Consider the following 17,829-nt stretch of genomic DNA (forward strand, 5'->3'; position numbering starts at 1 on the left):
GCACCCAGAGCAGCCTGCTGAGCCAGGCTCCAGAGAGACAAGAACCCACATTTCATCGGGATCCAGCTCAGCCTGAGCCTCCTGCCCTCCCGAGGGCTCAGCTGGGCCTGGGACCTGTTGGGCAGCACAGCCTGGGGCTGGAGCCCCTGCCCACAACCTCATTTTTGGGAGCTTTTTGCTCACGGCAAGGGGCAGGTGAGAGCTGGACACTGGAGTGTGGGATTGTCCCAGGACACTGCAGCTCCTGCCGCCCCCAGCACTGCCCTGGCTCGGGCTGCTCTGGGGACACCATCATCATCATCATCATCATCATCATCATCAACAGGAGCTGGAGCTGCTGGGCTGGGTCCAGAGAGGCCACGGAGATGTTCCAGGGCTGGAGCCAGGCTGGGAGAGCTGGGGGTGCTCACCTGGAGAGGAGAAGCTCCTGGGAGAGCTCAGAGCCCCTCCAGGGCCTGAAGGGGCTCCAGGAGAACTGGAGAGGGACTGGGGACAAGGGATGGAGGGACAGGACACAGGGAATGGCTCCCACTGCCAGAGGGCAGGGCTGGATGGGATATTGGGAATGAGGAATTGTTCTCTGTGAGGGTGGGCAGGCCCTGGCACAGGGGGCCCAGAGCAGCTGTGGCTGCCCCTGGATCCCTGGCAGTGCCCAAGGCCAGGCTGGACAGGGCTGGAGCAGCCTGGGACAGTGGGAGGTGTCCCTGCCCAAGGCTGGCTCCTTAAGGTCTGTTCCCACTGAAACCATTCCATGATCTTGGTGATGTTTGTGCTCATGGTGTGTGCAGGGTGTGGCAGGCCCCCTCACCCCCAGTCTGTGTCCAGGAAAACCCAGCCAGCATCCACACTCAGGCCCCGTGTGCACATCTGAGCGAGCAGTGCTGGCTGGCTCAGCTGCACTGTGGGCTCTGCTGCCTTGTCTGACACTAATCTAATTGTGTTGTTTTAATTACTTTGATACCTTGGTGCTCGTTTGAGGCTCAATAGCAATCGATGGGGTTTTGTTTTCCTATCAATAAAGACATAAAGGCTCTCACCTGCTCTGCTGGCTCTGCACAGTTGGCCCTGGGGGCTCTGGGCAGGCTCGGGGCTCTGCCAGACACACGGAGTGTGTGTCCTCACAGGATCCTGCATGGAACCTCCCCCAGGGTCAGCAAGGTCTTATCAGTCCTCGTTATCAGCGGGCTGGGGAGGCAGCCTGAGCTGGCTGTCCCTGCAGTCAGAGACATCCAGCACCCTGCAGGCTGACACCTTCCTGAGTGTGACACAAACTACAGTGTCTGTGCCTGTGCACTCCGTGCAGGCCATGCTGGAGCACGTTGTCTCTGTCCTGGAGAGCAAGAGAACTGGTTTCCATCATCTGACCCGAACAATGGTTGCTCATTACTCCTTCCTGTTAATTCAAGAAACCACTGAGAGTTCTGGTGGTTGATTTGCCCTGATCTTTAGACATCTTCACCTGAGTTAGTCACCACCTTTAATGGCCAGTGAGAGAGTTACAAGCACCTCCAAAGACATCATGAAAGGTGGAGTTCCATTCTGAGGATGCCTTTTTCTCTCCAAGCATTCCCTCCAGGACAAGGCGGATTTAGGGGAGCAATTAAATTTCAGCTTGCTCTGATTATTCCAAGAGACTTGCTTTTGTCTGAGCATCATCCTCCATAGATTTACACATGGGATTTGTTTTGGTTAGGTGCTGATTCCTCCCTGGTGGGAGCCTCAGGACCAGGAGCCTCCTGCAAGGTGGAGCCCTGTATAATGCTAGAGAAAGTGCTTTAACTGGGCTGGCATGTGGCATCAGAAGAAGTTTGGTTTTCCCTAGGTTTAGGCTGAAATTCTGTGCACATAGAGGATACTGTGCACAAGAGGAGGATGTAACCACTCTGCTGGGATGCCACAGCAGCGAGGGAGGGATTCTCTATGTCTGGGAATGCACCCACGTGGATTTGGGGATCTTCCCTCATCACATCACGCTTCCCTCTTCCTCTGGCCACGGTCCAGATCTGTGATTCAACCCCAAGTTTGCCTCATGGCACTGAAAGCCAAGCTTGCCAGGCAGGTCCTGCTCGCTCTCCAGCCACCGCTGCGCTCTCCAGCCTCGCGTTCTCTGAGCAGCACAACCTCCCTCGCTCCTTCTCGACAGAGGGGGCTCCGTGGAGTCCACAGCCACATTAAGTAAACATCAAAGGGGCTTTGATCAGCGGGGCTCTGCAGAGCACAGAAGCCCCCAAGGAGCTCTGCAGGTCCGCAGGCAGCGTTGGGGACATGGTACCTTAATTTTCCGCAGTGACACAGGAGAATTTGTTTGAAGAACGAGAGCTCTCTGCCTCTCTGAGATGCGCACAGGGAGAGCGCCTGTGCTCGCAGCCTACTTCTGGAAAAACCCACGCTCAGATCTCTCTGTTTGTTACCAAGAGTCAAAAAGCCCCATTAACAAATCAAGGCATCAAAGGCCTGTGCCTCCTCAGACTCTGGCACTCTCCTGCTCACAGGCTCACTTGCTTGCTTCTAAAGAGCAAGATTCCTCAGGCCAGAATTATCTTCCCTACTGAGGCCCTATTTCCCGTTTCCCTTTGCTGCCCACTAAGGGAGAAAGGGATAAAAGAGTCCTGTTGTTGGGACATGCGGCCGTGGAAGAAGATGCAGCTCTTTGCCTCACTTGGATTAGAGGAGAGCTTAAGGACAGGCACGGGAGGGGATGCTGACCCTCCTGTCTCTCAATACACTCTTGGGGCCAAGCCAAGCTCAGCTCTGTGAGGCTGACCAGAGACTTCAGTTAGGTGCCCACCTTCCTGGTGCTTTTCCTGAAGGGTGTCTCCAGCAGGATTTGCTCCGTGCAGCAGCCCCAGGTGCCTGCTCCTGTCCCCAGCCCAGTCTAACCCCACGCTCTCTTCTCTTGCAGAACTGGGGCTCCCAGGAAGAGGATGCTGCCTAGTACTGGGGTTCATGTACAAGGAGAAGTACCGCAGGATGACTGAAGGTGAGCAGTTCCCTCACCTTCTCTTCTTCTTCCTCCTTAGCAATCTCATTGTGAGGGGCTTCACCTCTGAGGGTGTGCTGGGTTCTTGTTCCCACCCAGGAGAAAATCCTGCTTCCCTTTCATCTCTGGAACATCTTAGAGGGCATGCATGTGGGGCGACCCCTGTGTGAAGCTGCAAGAGAAGAGCAGGAGCTTTGTACATCCAAAACCCACTGTCTTTTCCTACAGAAAGGATTTGTCACACAGGAAGCTCTTGCAGCTATTGCTGCATCTACTCTTCTTATTCTCCTTGGGTGGCAGTGGTCACCATGCCACTTCCAGAATCCCAGTTTCCAGTGCCTCTGAACCTTGCAGAGTCACTGTTACATTGCTCCTCAAACTTCTGCTAAAATCTCCCTAATTTGTATTCCAGTCATTCCCCAAGTACTTTATGAGCATTGATTAATCCATAGAAATATCATAAATAATTATGAAGCATAATAACTAAACAAAAACTATTTATACTCAGAAGAAATGCCATCCTTGCTTCTGGTAGCTTCCTTTCCTGGAGCCAGCCCTGGTGCAGCCCCCTCTGATTAATGCTGGATGAGAGAAGGAAGCTCAGAGCCCTGCGGGATGGGAGGGTCTCCAGGACGTGTCACAGGGAGTTTGGCTTCAGTGAGGTCACTCTGGGGATTGGAAACGTGACCCAAGCATGGATTTAACCCTTTTTAGGGAGTCTGATTGGAAATAATTCAGACAAAGGGTGTGATCTCTTGTCCTGCTGCACTTTCTTTTCTGGAAACATCCAAGGTCAGGCTGGATGGGGCTCTGAGTAACCTGGTCTAGAGGAAGGTGTCCCTGCTCACTGCTTGGGTTGGGTGACCCTGAAAGGTCCCTTCAAACTCAAACCATTGCATGATTCTTTTTCCCTGCATGGGATGGAGTTTTGCCAGCAGTTAGCCATGGGTGGTGTCTGCTCCTGCAGGAATCCTTTTTCCATGACAGCAAAAGGTGAGTTTGTTTCCATGGAGTAAAACTCTCATAGAGGCAAGTTTATGGTTCAAATACCAGTTAGAAGATCAAAGGTTCCTTCACGTTCCCAGGAGCCCTGATACTGAGCTGATAACATGGGGAAAGTACTTCACAAGGCTTCACCTCATGCTTGTTAATTACCACACGCTCTTTAAACATTGATTAGAGGATGTTTTTAATGGGAAGGGGCTGCCCCATGGGACAGGAGTGCTGTGAGAAAGTGCAGCCTCCCTCTCGGTACCTTCCTGTCCCTCCAGCCTCTGGGACAGGCTGTCTGTGGCTGTGCCCAGCCCCTGGGGATGCTCAAGGGTGTTGGAGAGCTGGCAGGACCCTGGGCATCCTGCCAGTCCTTTGGGATGGCTCTGGTCCCCTGGTGGATTCAGAGCCTGCATCAGCCTACCAAGTCAGCCCCTTTTTCAGGCTGAGCGTGGCTTTGTGTGGAGACAACAAAGGAACATGAAAGGCCAAAAGTAAAGCTTTTGTGAGGGAAAGGGAACAAAGTGTTCCTGCCTGACATGCAGCCAGTTTCTGGCCCCTGCAGGCTGCAGGGCCATTATGTTTAAAGGTACAATCTGCCAAAAACAAAAGTCAGAGGGATTTCCATGGCTACAAAGACCACCTAGGACTTGTGTTTTCATTAGAAGCAGTTACAGATGGCAATTGCAGACATCCAGCTTCCCAGAGTTTTGGTGGATTGCAGTACAGATCCACACTGTATGGTGTGTGAGCTGGGGTGGGGTCAGTGTCTGGTCATCTACAGGAATTTCCTGCCCAAGGTGCCTGAGCCAGACTTTTGGGCCAGTTCCCTTGCCAGGGTGAGGAGAGAGAGCAACTCCCCCTTCGTATTTGTGCCAAATTAGAGCTTTTCCTCCCTTTAAAAAGAGGCTGAAGAGCAGCCCTAATAATTACAAGGGAGCTGAGGGAACTGAAAGCACAGGAAGGCAGTGGGGCAGTGGGATAATATGAGGCATGGGGTCTCCATCCCAGAGGAAACAGGTCATTGCAGGGACCATTAGAACCTTCCTGTCATTTACTGGAGACATCTACAATGGCTTGGAGGGAGAAAAGCACAAGAGGTGTTGGAAGCCTTGACAGTATGGAAGAATCATTTTCTGATGGGCAATCACTTCTCTGGTTGGATTTCAGGCAGAGGTTCTTCCCCCAGAGGTGCTGGCACTGCCCAGGCTCCCCAGGGAATGGGCACGGCCCCGAGGCTGCCAGAGCTGCAGGAGCCTTTGGACAGCGCTGCCAGGGATGCCCAGGGTGGGATTTTGGGGTGTCTGTGCAGGGCCAGGAGTGGGACTGGATGATTCTGGTGGGTCTCCCCAGCTCAGGATATTCTATGATTCTGTGAATGTGGTGTTTTTGGCTGTTCTCACAGAGAAAATCCAGTCTGGATGCTCACAGATCAGTTTGGCAACCTCTCCCAGTGGGGTGAAATAGATCTGGGTTAGAGGTGCCCAGCAAGGGCCTTTGGTGGCATTGTGGGGTTTTTTTGACCAGCTGGCAAGTGATGGTGTCCCTTAGCACAGCTGGCTGCAGATGTGGCTCTTCCAGCTGAGCTGGGCTCCTGGATGAGGAGCCGAGATCGGTGTCCATGGATGTGCCTCTGCCCACATCAGTTCCATCAGCTCCTCATCCCCATCTCTGTGCAGTGATCACACAGCCCCAGGTGCAATGCTGGAGCCGTCAGGCACCACGTGATGGGCACAGCAAACGCAGTTTGGGCACTGTCCTTGCACTGTCCTTGCACTGCTGTGCCGTATCAGGTGCGACCACTTCTCACTTGTAAAGCCCTCGGCAGGAAAAGTCTGGATTTGGGGCTGGAATTTGGCTGGGGAGCAGCAAGGCACAGCTCCAGCGTGGCTGCTCTGCGCTCATGTGATTGATGATGGGCTCGTCTCGTGCTGGGCCCATGCTCTGGTGTGCACTGGGGGCTGTGGGGTGAAATGGAGCTGGTGACAGTTGTAGACAGAGGGAGAGGGAGAGGGAGAGCTGTCTGCAATGACGGCCGCGCAATAAAGACGCTTTGGAGTTAATCCTCCACCATCTGTCTTCATTCTGCTAATAACCCACTCAATCAGCTGCTGCCAACTGTTTGTTAACATTCAGAAACAGATACATAATCAGGAGGAGCATGCTGTTAGCTCAGGAGGGGCTGGATTGCTCCTTGGGAAGGGGAGTGGAGCAGTGGGAGCCACGGCGGGTGGCCTGGATGTCCCAAGGCACCTGCAGTGCAAGGGGGATGCTGCTGGGGCTGGAGGTGATGCTGTGAGCTGAGTTACCCTGCTTCTCCCAGGGCTTGTGCCACCCTGATTCAAGGTGATTTTGGAGTAGAAAGATGTTTCCTAGGAGGTGGGTCACCTTAGTCCCCCAAGAAAAAGGATTTTGAGCTACTCTGAAAATTTGGGCTGGTTCTTCTATTCCCACTTCTCCTTTCTCATACAATTCTGTCCCCAAGGGCAGGCAAGGGGTGTGCTGGAATATCTCTCTCTGCTCACCCATCATGCTTGGTCCCTCCCTGTCCATGCCTGCAGGTCCCAAGCTGGGCTTGCTCCATTCCCCTCTGCAGTGGTCCAAGGTAGGAATTCAGATGCTGCTCCTGGAATTTTACTTGTCTCCTGCCTTTGACTACTTGCCAGATCTAACTCGAGTCATTAGCAGGCATCACTGCAGCAATTATGGCACTTTTTGGCTGCCATTCATAAAGCTACTAACGGGAACCATTAACACTGAGAGGTGTCAGCCTTCACCTCCACCACCTGTTCCCACCAGCCACCGGCTGCTGGAAGGTGCCTACAACAATGTCCCCCCAGCAGGGCAGCGGGGCAGGGCAGCTCCCTGCCCTCCTCTGACCTCCCCTCCCAGTCTCTTTGCTGGCTCTTGTGTCCTCACGTGTGGAGGGCAGGTGGCATCTCCGTGGGATGGACACAGCTCTTGGACTATGAGGGGTGGGCTCCATCCCCGTGCCCAGCACGGAGCGAGGAAAGGGACAGAAGGATTTGGTGCAGCAGCTTCCTCCTGGAGCAGTGAGTGGTGAATGATCTGTGCTGAGGGAAGGACAAACCCTCCTCTTCAGAGGGATGCAAACACTGCCTGCTGTGCCAGGAGGAGGTGGTGCCGCAGTTATCTCCAGCAGCAGCTGCTCTCCGTTTGTGTCGGGGCTGGATTGTGCATTCAAGGTGTCCCCGTTCACTGCACAAAGCACAGCAGAAGCAGCAGCCTGTGCTGCAGAGCTGCAGATGTGTGGGAATCCAGGGCTTCCCTCTGGCTGCCCTGGGACCCTGGCAGGGGTCAGGAACCCCCCTGGACAGAGCCCCCAGAGACACTGGCTGTGATCTCTGCCCATGGAAAAGAGTTTTCAATCCTACAGGATGAATTACAAGTTCTGAGGGTTTGATATAAGTCATAATTAAGTGTGGCATGGGTGCAAAAGTAAAATTTTAGGATTCTAGATTAGGGGTACAAAGGGGACAAGATGGAGGAAATTGGGTGTGCCTTGTCCTTTTTCTCCTTCTTCATGCCCTCCATGTCTCACTGTGGTGTTGGCATTTTTCTGTTGGTTCAGGCTGGGGACACACTGTCCAACGTAGGTGACAGATATTGGCATGTTCTTGTAAATGCAGCCCAGGGAGTTTCTGGTATTTAATGTTTGTCACATCCCACTGAGGGCAGAGCCCCACACGCTGCCCTGCAGGACAGAGCTGGGCAGGGCAGCAGAACATGTGAGAGATCAACAGAATAAACAACCTGGAAACCAGCACAGACCAATTATGGCTTCTGCTTTGGCAGCAGGGCTGACAGACAGAGACTTTCTACAATCTTGGGATCATCACTACCTCAGATTCTGACACAGATCCACATAGCAACGAGTGCTCTGCCTTCTGTGCAAGAGGGAGAGCTTGGCAGGTCACCTCTGCTGGTCAGGGCTGCAGAAATCAGCTCAGGGAAGGGCTGCCCAGACCCAGGGTGCAAGGCTTTTCTTTAAAAGCCATGCGGGGCTGTTGGGCAGCATAAGACAAATCTTCAGTTTTGGGAGGGTGAAGAGTGAGGCCTTGAAAGTTTTGCAGTCTGAGCTGAAATCTAACATTGGCTCTTCTGTTCTGAAGGTTTGGGATCCTATTTGAAGTCACTAATGGAAGGGACTAATTGAAAGCTCTGTTCTTTTGTTCATAGAATCCCAAAATGTTAAGGGCTGGAAGGGACCTTAAAAATCATTTGTTTCCACCTTTCCCCTGCCATGTTCAGGGAGACTTCCCACTAGACTTGGGTGCTCAAGGACTTGTCCAACCTGGCCTTGGACACTTCTAGGAATGGGGCATCCACACCCTCGCTGGGAAAGCTTTGCCAATATCCCTCCACCCTCACAGTAAAGAATTTCTTCCTGATATCTGGTCGAAATTTCCATTTGTACCCATTCCCCCTTGTCCTGTCACTTGTTCCTGACAGAGTCCCTCTCCAGCTTCCCTGTGGCTCCTTCAGATACTGGAAGGTGCTGTAAGGTCTCCACACAATGCAGTCTTCTCCAGGAAGGTGCTCCAACATCAAGTTGTTGGGGGAAGGGGGAGGTCCTGCAAAATGGGATTCATCCACCATACCTCAGATATGGGGCAGGGGTGAGTTGGCCCAGGGAGACAGGGGCAGTGGTGGCCTAAATGGAAGGAGAGCCACCAGCCTGCTCTGTTTGGGATGATTCCTGCGTCCATGCAGCCATCACAGACTGCAGCTTCTAGGGATCACGGAACCAGGGAGCCATACAGTGGTTTGGATTGGAAGGATCCTTCAGGATCACCTAATTCCAACCTCTGGAATGTTGATTCTGAGCAGCCCCTGCCTGGATGCAGAGCTGGGCAGCTGCTCGTGTTCCTGCTCGTGTTCCTGTTCATGTTCCTGCTCGTGTTCCTGTTCGTGTTCCTCTCGTGTTCCTGCTCGTGTTCCTCTTGTGTTCCTGCTCATGTTCCTGTTCGTGTTCCTGTTTGTGTTCCTGCTCATGTTCCTCTTATGTTCTTGTTCATGTTCCTGCTCATGTTCCTGCACATGTTCCAGCTCATGTTCCTGTTCATGTTCCTGCTCAAGTTCCTGCTCATATTCCTCTCATGTTCTTGTTCGTGTTCCTGTTCGTGTTCCTGCTCGTGTTCCTGCTCGTGTTCCTGTCTGTGTTCCTGCTCATGTTCCTGTTCATGCTCCTGCTCATGTTCCTCTTCGTGTTCCTGCTCATGTTCCTGCTCATGTTCCTGTTCATGTTCCTGCTCATGTTCATGCTCGTGTTCCTGTTTGTGTTCCTGTTTGTGTTCCTGTTCATGTTCCTGCTCATGTTCCTCTCATGTTCCTGCTCATTTTCCTCTCGTGTTCCTGCTCATGTTCCTGCTCATGTTCCCAGCTCTGGCTTCACATCATGACCTGTGAGCAGCTCTGCATGGGGGGTTTGTCCTGAGCTTCAGGGTGTCTCCAGTCTCCAGCAAGGTTTTGGTGCTGCCAGGCATGGGGAGAGAATTGTGTGTGCATATGAAAGCTGTGTTTATGGCTTGTAATTATCTCATACCCATCCTTAGAATAATTATAGCTCCTCCATTATTAATAACTGGAATTCCAGTCCTTGTCATAGATCACAAAATGGAGAGGAAGCTCAACCCAGGGTTTGCATAATGTACCTTGGCCTAAATTGAATAATTGGTAAAATGGTGAAAATATTTTTTTTTTTCCCCCCATTCTTTGGTGCTGGAATTAGTGAGATATTAGTGCAATTAGCCAGTGCTTCCATTTGAGGCTGCAATCATTTGGTTTGTAATTTAGAATAAATGTAACAGCCCACTTATGCTTCCAAACAGATTATTTGTCCTGTTTAAGAGTATCTAATGGGGTGGCTGTCATCTAAGCAAGATACATTTGACCCATTTCAATTTGTTTCCCTTTTAATCTGCTATCTGTTTTCCTGGATCTTTTTTAAATAAAAAACATAAAGAAGAAGTGGACAAGAGAGACCAAAGAGGGAGAGAATAGAGGCATTATAGATCTGGAGTTTATCATAAGCCAAAGTAACTTGAAATCAAGGCTGTAAAACTGCAGAAAGCAATAAAAAGAAAACATTATTTGGAATCGTTTAAAGGGCCGAGTGCCTTGTCAATGAAAGGTTGCTCTATTTGACTGCTTCTTAATAGCTTCTCTGAGGCAATCTGCAGCTCCTGCAGCAGCGAGGGCTGCAGCTCCTTCTTCAGGGCAGAGCTGGGGTCCCTGGGGAGCTGGGCAGCAGTGCTGAGGTGGGGAAAAGGGAAACACAAAACCAAGGAGGACAAAGAGGAAAGGAGATGGATCTAAACACCAAACTGGGTTAAAGTTTTAAAGCGTGTCACAAATATTGAAATCCTGGATAATGTGGTGGGCACAGAGTGTGGATGCATTGCTGCTTGTAGGGCTGTGGGCAGATGCGTGCCCAGTTCAGTGACAGAATCACAGAATCATGGAGTGGTTTATCTTGTATGGGACCTTACTACTCATCCTATTCCACCCCTGCCATGGCAGGGACACCTTCCTCTAGACCAGGTTGTCCCAACCCCCCTCCAGCCTGGCCTTGGGCACTGCCAGGGATCCAGGGGCAGCCACAGCTGCTCTGGGCACCCTGTGCCAGGGAATCACCATCCTCACAGGGAACAATTCCCAATTCCCAATCTCCCATCCAGCCCTGCCCTCTGGCAGTGGGAGCCATTCCCTGTGTTCTGTCCCTCCATCCCTTGTCCCCAGTCCCTTTCCAGCTCTCCTGGAGCCCCTCCAGGCCCTGGCAGGGGCTCTGAGCTCTCCCTGGAGCTTCTCCTCTCCAGGTGAGCACCCCCAGCTCTCCCAGTCCAGCTCCAGAGCTGAGGGGCTCCAGTCCTGGGGCATCTCCATGGACGCTCTGGACTCACTCCAGCAGCTCCACATCCCTCTGATGTCCCACCCCTCATCATCCATCCACCATGCCCTTCCATTTCTCCAGTGGAGAACAGAGGGATTCACAATATTTTTTTCCTCTTGGAGCCTCAGCATCCCTTCTACAATGGTCTGATTTGCAGGTCCTGTCTCTGTCAGGCCCCGTGTTACTGCCTGGAGAGAAACCAGCTGCACTCTGGGATGGAGTCCCTGCTATTTTGGGGGAAAATGGCTTGTTCAGAGAAGCTGGCTGTGCCTCTGCTCCAAATGTCTCTCTGCTTGACCGCCTCTTCTGCTCCCTGCCATAGTTCAAACTGGGCTCAGTGAACCCTTCCTGCCAGGAAAACCTCTGATTAGACCGTGGCACTGAGGCACAGTGGCATATTTGTGCCACCCATTAACAGCCCAGCAAGGCAGTTGCTGCCTCAGAATTACTTGGATTTATGGGAACACTTAATCTGGATCTTGCAAGTGACTTTTACATCTGCAGCAGCACAGGCTGAGCATGAATCTTCCTGAGCCTCAAAGATAAATAGGAGCTAGTCCTCTTATCCCTGTAAAACGTGACCTTTCTCCTCTACCAGATGCCAACAACCTCAGTGCTGCTGCAGAAGGTCAAAGTGCTCTTGGTTCTCTGGCCTGACAGGGGAAAGGGTCTGTCCTTGGGGAGCAGACCCGTCACTTGGTTTAGTTCAAACTGTGTTGGCTCTGCTCAGCCTCCCGTGCTACAGCAGAGCTTAACAGCCCAGAAACAGCTCCAACACCCGCCAGCATCTTCCCCCAGCTTTGCCCTCTGGGCTTTGCATGGTCTGCACCCTGGAAATGGGATTTCTGCCACGCTTTGCTGCGAGCTGCAGGAACCCTGGCACAAAGGGGTGCAGCGGTGGCAGCTCCATTACCAGCTGATCTCCAGGGGATGCACTGGGAACTTGGCATTGCTGACTCTGCTGCCACTCCCCGTGAAGGTGCCACCCGCTCCTCACCGGGGCTCACAGCTCTGTCATGGGGCTGTGCCAGAGCAATCCCTAGTTCAGGGTGGCTCCGTGTGGTAGAAAAATCCCTCCTCCAGCCCGTGATTCCAAAGAAAGGCTCAGCAGTCTCTGTTGTTTGGTCTCAAGGCAGTTTATTGCAAATTATCTAAAAGATTTTCTCCTTGGGCTGCTGTGGTTTGCTCACAGCTCAGGCAGAGGCACACACACACCCTGACATCCTCTCTGACCCCGACTGCTTCTTCTCTCCCACATTACATGTTGCATGTTTGCAGTTTTCCCCAATGCCTATTACCTATATTAAATGGTGCCTTTCTACTCTAAACCAATCTGTGAGTGCCAACATCACCAAGAACATGGAGGTGAGGAAGAAGAAAGAGGGAAGACAGGGCAGGCCCAAATCCTCCATCTTAAACCCTCTGACCCCCATGTACAAAGTAAAAACCCCCCTGTACAGCACTCAAAAATTCTTCCCTCTACTTTGTAGTCACTTCTACTCTAATATCTAAACTTTTGTGACTTCTTGTTCTTCCTGCAAGGTTGGTAAATCATTCCATGGTTCAAACTCAAAATCACAGCTGTTTCCAGCTGCCTGCCAGGGTCTCAAATGCTTCTGACCTGGGCCGGGAACATCCAAAAATGTCTGAGGGACATTTTGAGTTCCGACAGGGGTGCTCCCCTCACCCAGCATTGTCACTCAGCAATTGATTAGTGCCGGCAGCTCTGGGTGAGCTGCATTGAGCCTTTTGTTCTTTATCTGACAAAGGCGTTGGGAAGCAAGATGAGAGTGGAGAGAGCCAGTCCCAAGGAGTTGTTAAGGATGCGCTGTTATCTCAGAGGTCTCATTGATATTTCCGTGATGCTTTGTGTGTCCCAGAGCTGAACATGGCAGGGATGTAAGTGAAAGATGAGGAAAACCAGTGTAGGGGCTGTCTGTCTGGTGTCAGGGTGAAGCTGTGCCTGGGTTGGGTCAGCAGGAAAACTGGGTAAGGCAGGACCGCTGTGGCCATGAGCCAAGTCCTGGATGGTGCAGCACGCACATTCCCGAGGATGCTGCCAAGGGAAAGATCTCTTGTTATCAGCTGTTTGTTCTCCCCAGCCTCCTGCTGCTCTCTGCTCCTTTGGAGAGGAGAGCAGAGCTCCATCCGTGATGTTCCAGTCGACTCCAGAGCTTTAGAGCATCTGAACAACTCTGCTGCTCATAAATCTGATGCAAAGTCGGGAGCTTTACGGTAACTGTTGTTGTAGCAGTTAATGGTCGAAGGGTATCATTTTATCTATTGATTCGAGCAGCAGTCCCCTGTGGAAAGCTATTGCTGTGTGGTCTTAAATAAATGAATACGATCCTTCCTCACTCCCTGAGTACCAGCATCAGACATTTCAGGAGCTGCTGCTCTCGCTGTTCAGCCTGCAGGTGTGTACAGGAGAACCTGGATCCTGTGGAATCTGTGCACTGCTCCTTTGCAGGGACTGCCTTTGGGAGGCCCACTAAAAACATTTCAGGAATCTGAGGCTGGAGATGGACTCTTCACAAGAGCATGTAGTGATGGGACAAGAGGAAATGGCCTAAAGCTGAAGGAGGACAGGGTTAGAGGGGATACTGGGAGGAAATTCTTCCCTGTGAGGGTGCTGAGGCCCTGGCACAGGTTTCCCAGAGCAGCTGTGGCTGCCCTTGGATCCCAGGAAGTGTCCAAGGCCAGGCTGGACAGGACTTGGAACACCTGGAATAGTGGAAGGTGTCCCTGCCCATGACAGGGGGTGGAACAGGATGAGCTTTACATCCCACCCAAACAAACCATTCTGGGATTCCATTATTTATATACATGGATCAATATCTAGGGGGGGATATAGATTATTTCAGCCACTTGAATTCCATTGCCCTTGCTATGCCCCTTTAGATCCTTTCTGGCACTGAAATGGGATGTGCACCTGAGGAATATGGCAAGTTGTTGGCAAAAGCTTGTCCTGTGCACTGCTCCTGTCCACAGGAGGCAGGCAGAGATAAGGTTGTGCACCTCACCTTGCCACAGCTGCTTGGCCATCTTTTGGTGCTGTGGGCTTTGGGCCAGTTTATTTTTAATCAGGAGATGAATGGCAGGAGGTCCAAGGCTTCTGTCTGGAGATGGCAGCTCTGGCTGTCCCACCTCCACGCTGCTCCAGGCTGAGTTTCCCTTGGAGCTGTGTCTGCTGATAGCTTTCCCCTCTCTGCAGAGCTGCTGCTGCAGCCTGGGGTCTGCCATTTAGCTTTCCTCCCTCGTGTCTGTGGGGACCCTGCCAGGGGGGCTGCTGGCAGCAGTGGGATCAGTGACCCCCGTCACACAGCTGACACTCACTCATGGAACTGTTTAGACTGGAAAAAACTTGAAGATCACTGAGTCCAGCCAATAACCCAGCACTGCCAGGCCACCACTAAAGGACGTGGTGGCCACCAGCAGAGCCTGGATGGGCAGATCTGGCTCTGCCATTGAGTCGGTGCTGATGATGCTGTAAATCCCCCTGACATGGACATAATAACCTGGCTGTGTGGAAGTCTCCAGCTCTCAAGATATCTGGAAGTTTACTTTCAAGAAAACAATCTCGATTTTGGTCAGAAATGGGACAAGATTGTGACAGCACATCTCCACCCAAGGCTGGAGAAAGGGAGAGCATCATTTCTGCTATGTCAGGGGCACAGACACTGCAGTGCACACACAGCTGCAAGGAGACTCCAGGATTGCTCCTGCCTGCTCTGGATCTCCAACCTCCCTCTCCTGGAGGCAGCCATGTGCTTTCTGCAGGCAGAGATGGTTTGTTGATGCCCAGACTGGAGCAATGAAGCAGTACCAAGCTCCTGTCACTTAGAATATCAATTAAAACCACTGCAGCCTTGTAAGCCCCACTCTGAGACACTCAGGATCATTCTTGAAATGGTTCTTGAACCAGCAGGAGGAAATCTGCTGTGCAATTGTGAGCACAAAGTGGTGTGCTGGAGCACTTCCAGCCCAACAGGCTGTGGGTGGGAGCTAAGACTGGTGTGAAGATGAAACCCTGTGGTGTTCTGGGCACTGGGGAGACAGTGGCTTTGCTGTGCTTGGAAAAGGCTTGAATAACTCATTTGGAAGCTCCATCCCCAGGGTTTCCCTGTGTGCCACATAACTCCATCCCTGCGGTCCCAACCCGCAGCATGAAGCTTCTGTCTTAGAGGAGCAGTGTGAGGCAGCTCTATTTCACTGCTGTAATGACAAAATGGGATGAAATTGTGTGTTTCAGGCCAGCAGAATGATCCTGCTTCCATTCCTCACTGAAGTGGGACTGTGTTGGATTTGACTGAAAGACACTGCCAAGCAGCCAGCAACGCACACGGCTGTGTTTAAGCTGACTTGGTTTTCAACCCTTCTAAAAATCCTTTCTTATCGTGAGGAAATAGGGAAATCTGGTTGTGAAGTATCCAGCTGAATTCTGCATGTCCTGCTTTTCTTGTCTGCCCCAAATTATTTGCTGTATCTGGCCCAGCCCTCCCACCTGTGTTCACTCAGTGCAGTTGAAGCCTTCAGGCTGAGGCTGCCGAAGGTGGAAGGAATGGGAATAGTCAAAAACCTGCAGGATAGGTAGGGATCATGTGTGAGGGGGAATGAGGGCAGCCCCCAGGCCAGGCAGCCAATGCAAGGATTATTTAGTACCCAAGGCTGCCACGAGAACCTTCAGAGAGCAAAGAACATCAGCCACAAACCTTCCCAGTTCCCTCCAGAGCAGCACCAGTCTCAGAGTCAGAATTTCTGTGCCCTTTTACACCCTTTATTTGCTCCCATGGGTATTTACTCCTCTAGAAATGTATTAATGGAGCTAATCTTAAAGCATATCCAGAGATATAACTTGAGATGGGATTTTTTTTTCCCCCTTTAACAAAGATGAAGCTTTTATATAGACGGGAAAAGAGAAGGGAAGTGAAATGTTCAGTGACTAATGATCCTCATCAATATTCATGAGAGTCAGTAGCATTCTGAGATTTAAAATAAAGGAAGAAAGAGGGAAAGGCATTGACTCCTTTAGAAGCTAAATGAAATATTTAGGTTGACCTGGAGATAAGTCTGCTGGGTCCTTGTTGCTATCAGCTCAGACCAGTGTTCAATCCTGGAGCTTTCAGAGGGGGAGCCGAGCTGCCCATGGATTTTTCTGGAGACAGGAAATGACTGGGTGGGCTCACCTACAGCTGAGGGTCAAGTCCATGCTGGGCCAGGTGCTGTGGCACAGGGGGGGAGCAATCCCTGCCCCAGGAACCTGCTTCCAGCCAGCCAGAGCCGGGGTATGGAATTGCATCCAGGGGTTTGGCCACAGCCAGGCTGGGATCAGGCTCACACCATCCACCAAAGGGCTCCTGTCCCACCCATTCCCTGTCGTGAGCCTGCCCTTTGGGTGTCAGAACCCCAGCCTGGTTCAGGGGTTCCGTGTGGTGGAAAAGTCTCTCCTCCAACCTGTGCTTCCAAAGAAAGGCTCAGCAGTCTCTGTTGTTCGGTCTCAAGGCAGTTTATTGCAAGTTATCTCAAAGATTTTCTCCTCGGGCTGCTGTGGTTTGCTCACAGCTCAGGCAGAGGCACACACACACCCTGACATCCTCTCTGACCCCGACTGCTTCTTCTCTCCCCGCCCAGGGCTGCTGCTGTCTTTGATATGGTACATTACGTGTTACATGGTTACAGTTTTTCCCAATGCCTATTACCTATATTAAATGGTGATTTTCTATCTTTTATATGGTACATTACGTGTTACATGGTTACAGTTTTTCCCAATGCCCACTACCTATATTAAATGGTGCCTTTCCACTCTAAACCAATCTGTGAGTGCCAACATCACCAAGAACATGGAGGTGAGGAAGGAGAAAGGGGGAGGACAGGGCAGGCCCAAATCCCAAATCCATCTTAAACCCTCTGACCCCCATGTACAAAACCAAAACCCCCTGTACAGCACTCAAAAATTCTTCCCTCTACTTTGTAACTACTTCTACTCTAATATCTAAACTTTTGTGACTTCTTGTTCTTCCTGCAAGGCTGGTAAATCATTCCATGGTTCAAACCCAAAATCACAGCTGTTTCCAGCTGCCTGCCAGGGTCTCAAATGCTTCTGACCAGGTCTTGGAACATCCAAAAATGTCTGAGGGACATTTTGAGTTCCGACATTTGGGACAGGGGACTGCCTGAAGTGGTGGCTTGGAGGGTGCAGTGGACATTGATGGATCTAAAGCAGCTGCAGGGTGAGAATATCCTTCCTCCAGGCTGCAAACAGCTGTAGATACTGGGGAGCTGATTTGCTGTTGAGGGAGGGGTCTCCTTATCTGTTGTATTTTTTCCTTCCTTCTTACCCATCCCTGCCCCCAGAAAATCACCGCAGCTTGGGGTGATTGTACCTAACTTGGAGGTGAAGTTTTAAACCCCTCAAGATACTTGTAAATAGATGGGGCAACCTCAATCCTTCCCCACCTCAGTCTCTTGTCAGCTGGGTGGGAGGAGAAGGAAAACTTCTACAGAGAAATAGCTGAAGTACAGGTTTGTGAGGATGTAGCTCTGCATGTGCAGCAGTGATGGACATGGAGAGAATACCAGGATTTAACTGCAGACAGAGCACTCCGGGCCTGGAAGAAAGGCTTACCCCACCTTCTGTATGTCTTCTCTTCTAAATCCTTTTCCTTTCTGATTCTGCAAGTTGCCCTTGTCTCCCTCTGCTTCTGAGGCTGCTCCTTTTCATTTTGAGCCATCCCTTCCCTCCTGTGAGTGGCAGCTGTCCCACCCCTGCCAGGCCCTTTGCCCTTGAGACCATCTTTGATCTGTGCCCTGATAGAAGGGCCGAGTATTGACTTTGGCTGCGGCTTCATTAAGAGGCAGCCTCATTTGTCAACGTGTTTGTTTCCAGGGCTGCTTGGGAGGTGGCAGAGCTTGCATCCCCTCCGAGCCGAGCGCGGCCAGAGTCTGG

General features: G+C 51.6%; 1 protein-coding gene across 6 annotated transcripts in view; it reads left to right on the forward strand.

Annotated features, from left to right (window-relative positions):
- Positions 1-17,829, forward strand: part of KIRREL3 (kirre like nephrin family adhesion molecule 3) — a 385,133-nt gene that overhangs the window by 240,901 nt on the left and 126,403 nt on the right. For 5 of the 6 annotated variants that reach the window (XM_077787972.2, XM_077787973.2, XM_085560097.1 and 2 more), the window contains one exon: positions 2,903-2,980. The exons of the other annotated variant lie outside the window; for it this stretch is intronic. In XM_077787972.2, coding sequence (XP_077644098.1) covers positions 2,903-2,980 — 78 coding nt within the window. The remainder of the gene's footprint in view (positions 1-2,902; positions 2,981-17,829) is intronic. 6 annotated transcript variants of the gene reach the window in all.

This window comes from Lonchura striata, chromosome 24 (genome assembly GCF_050655825.1).
Source record: "Lonchura striata isolate lonStrDom1 chromosome 24, ASM5065582v1, whole genome shotgun sequence".
In the NCBI taxonomy this organism is placed as follows: Eukaryota; Metazoa; Chordata; class Aves; order Passeriformes; family Estrildidae; genus Lonchura; species Lonchura striata.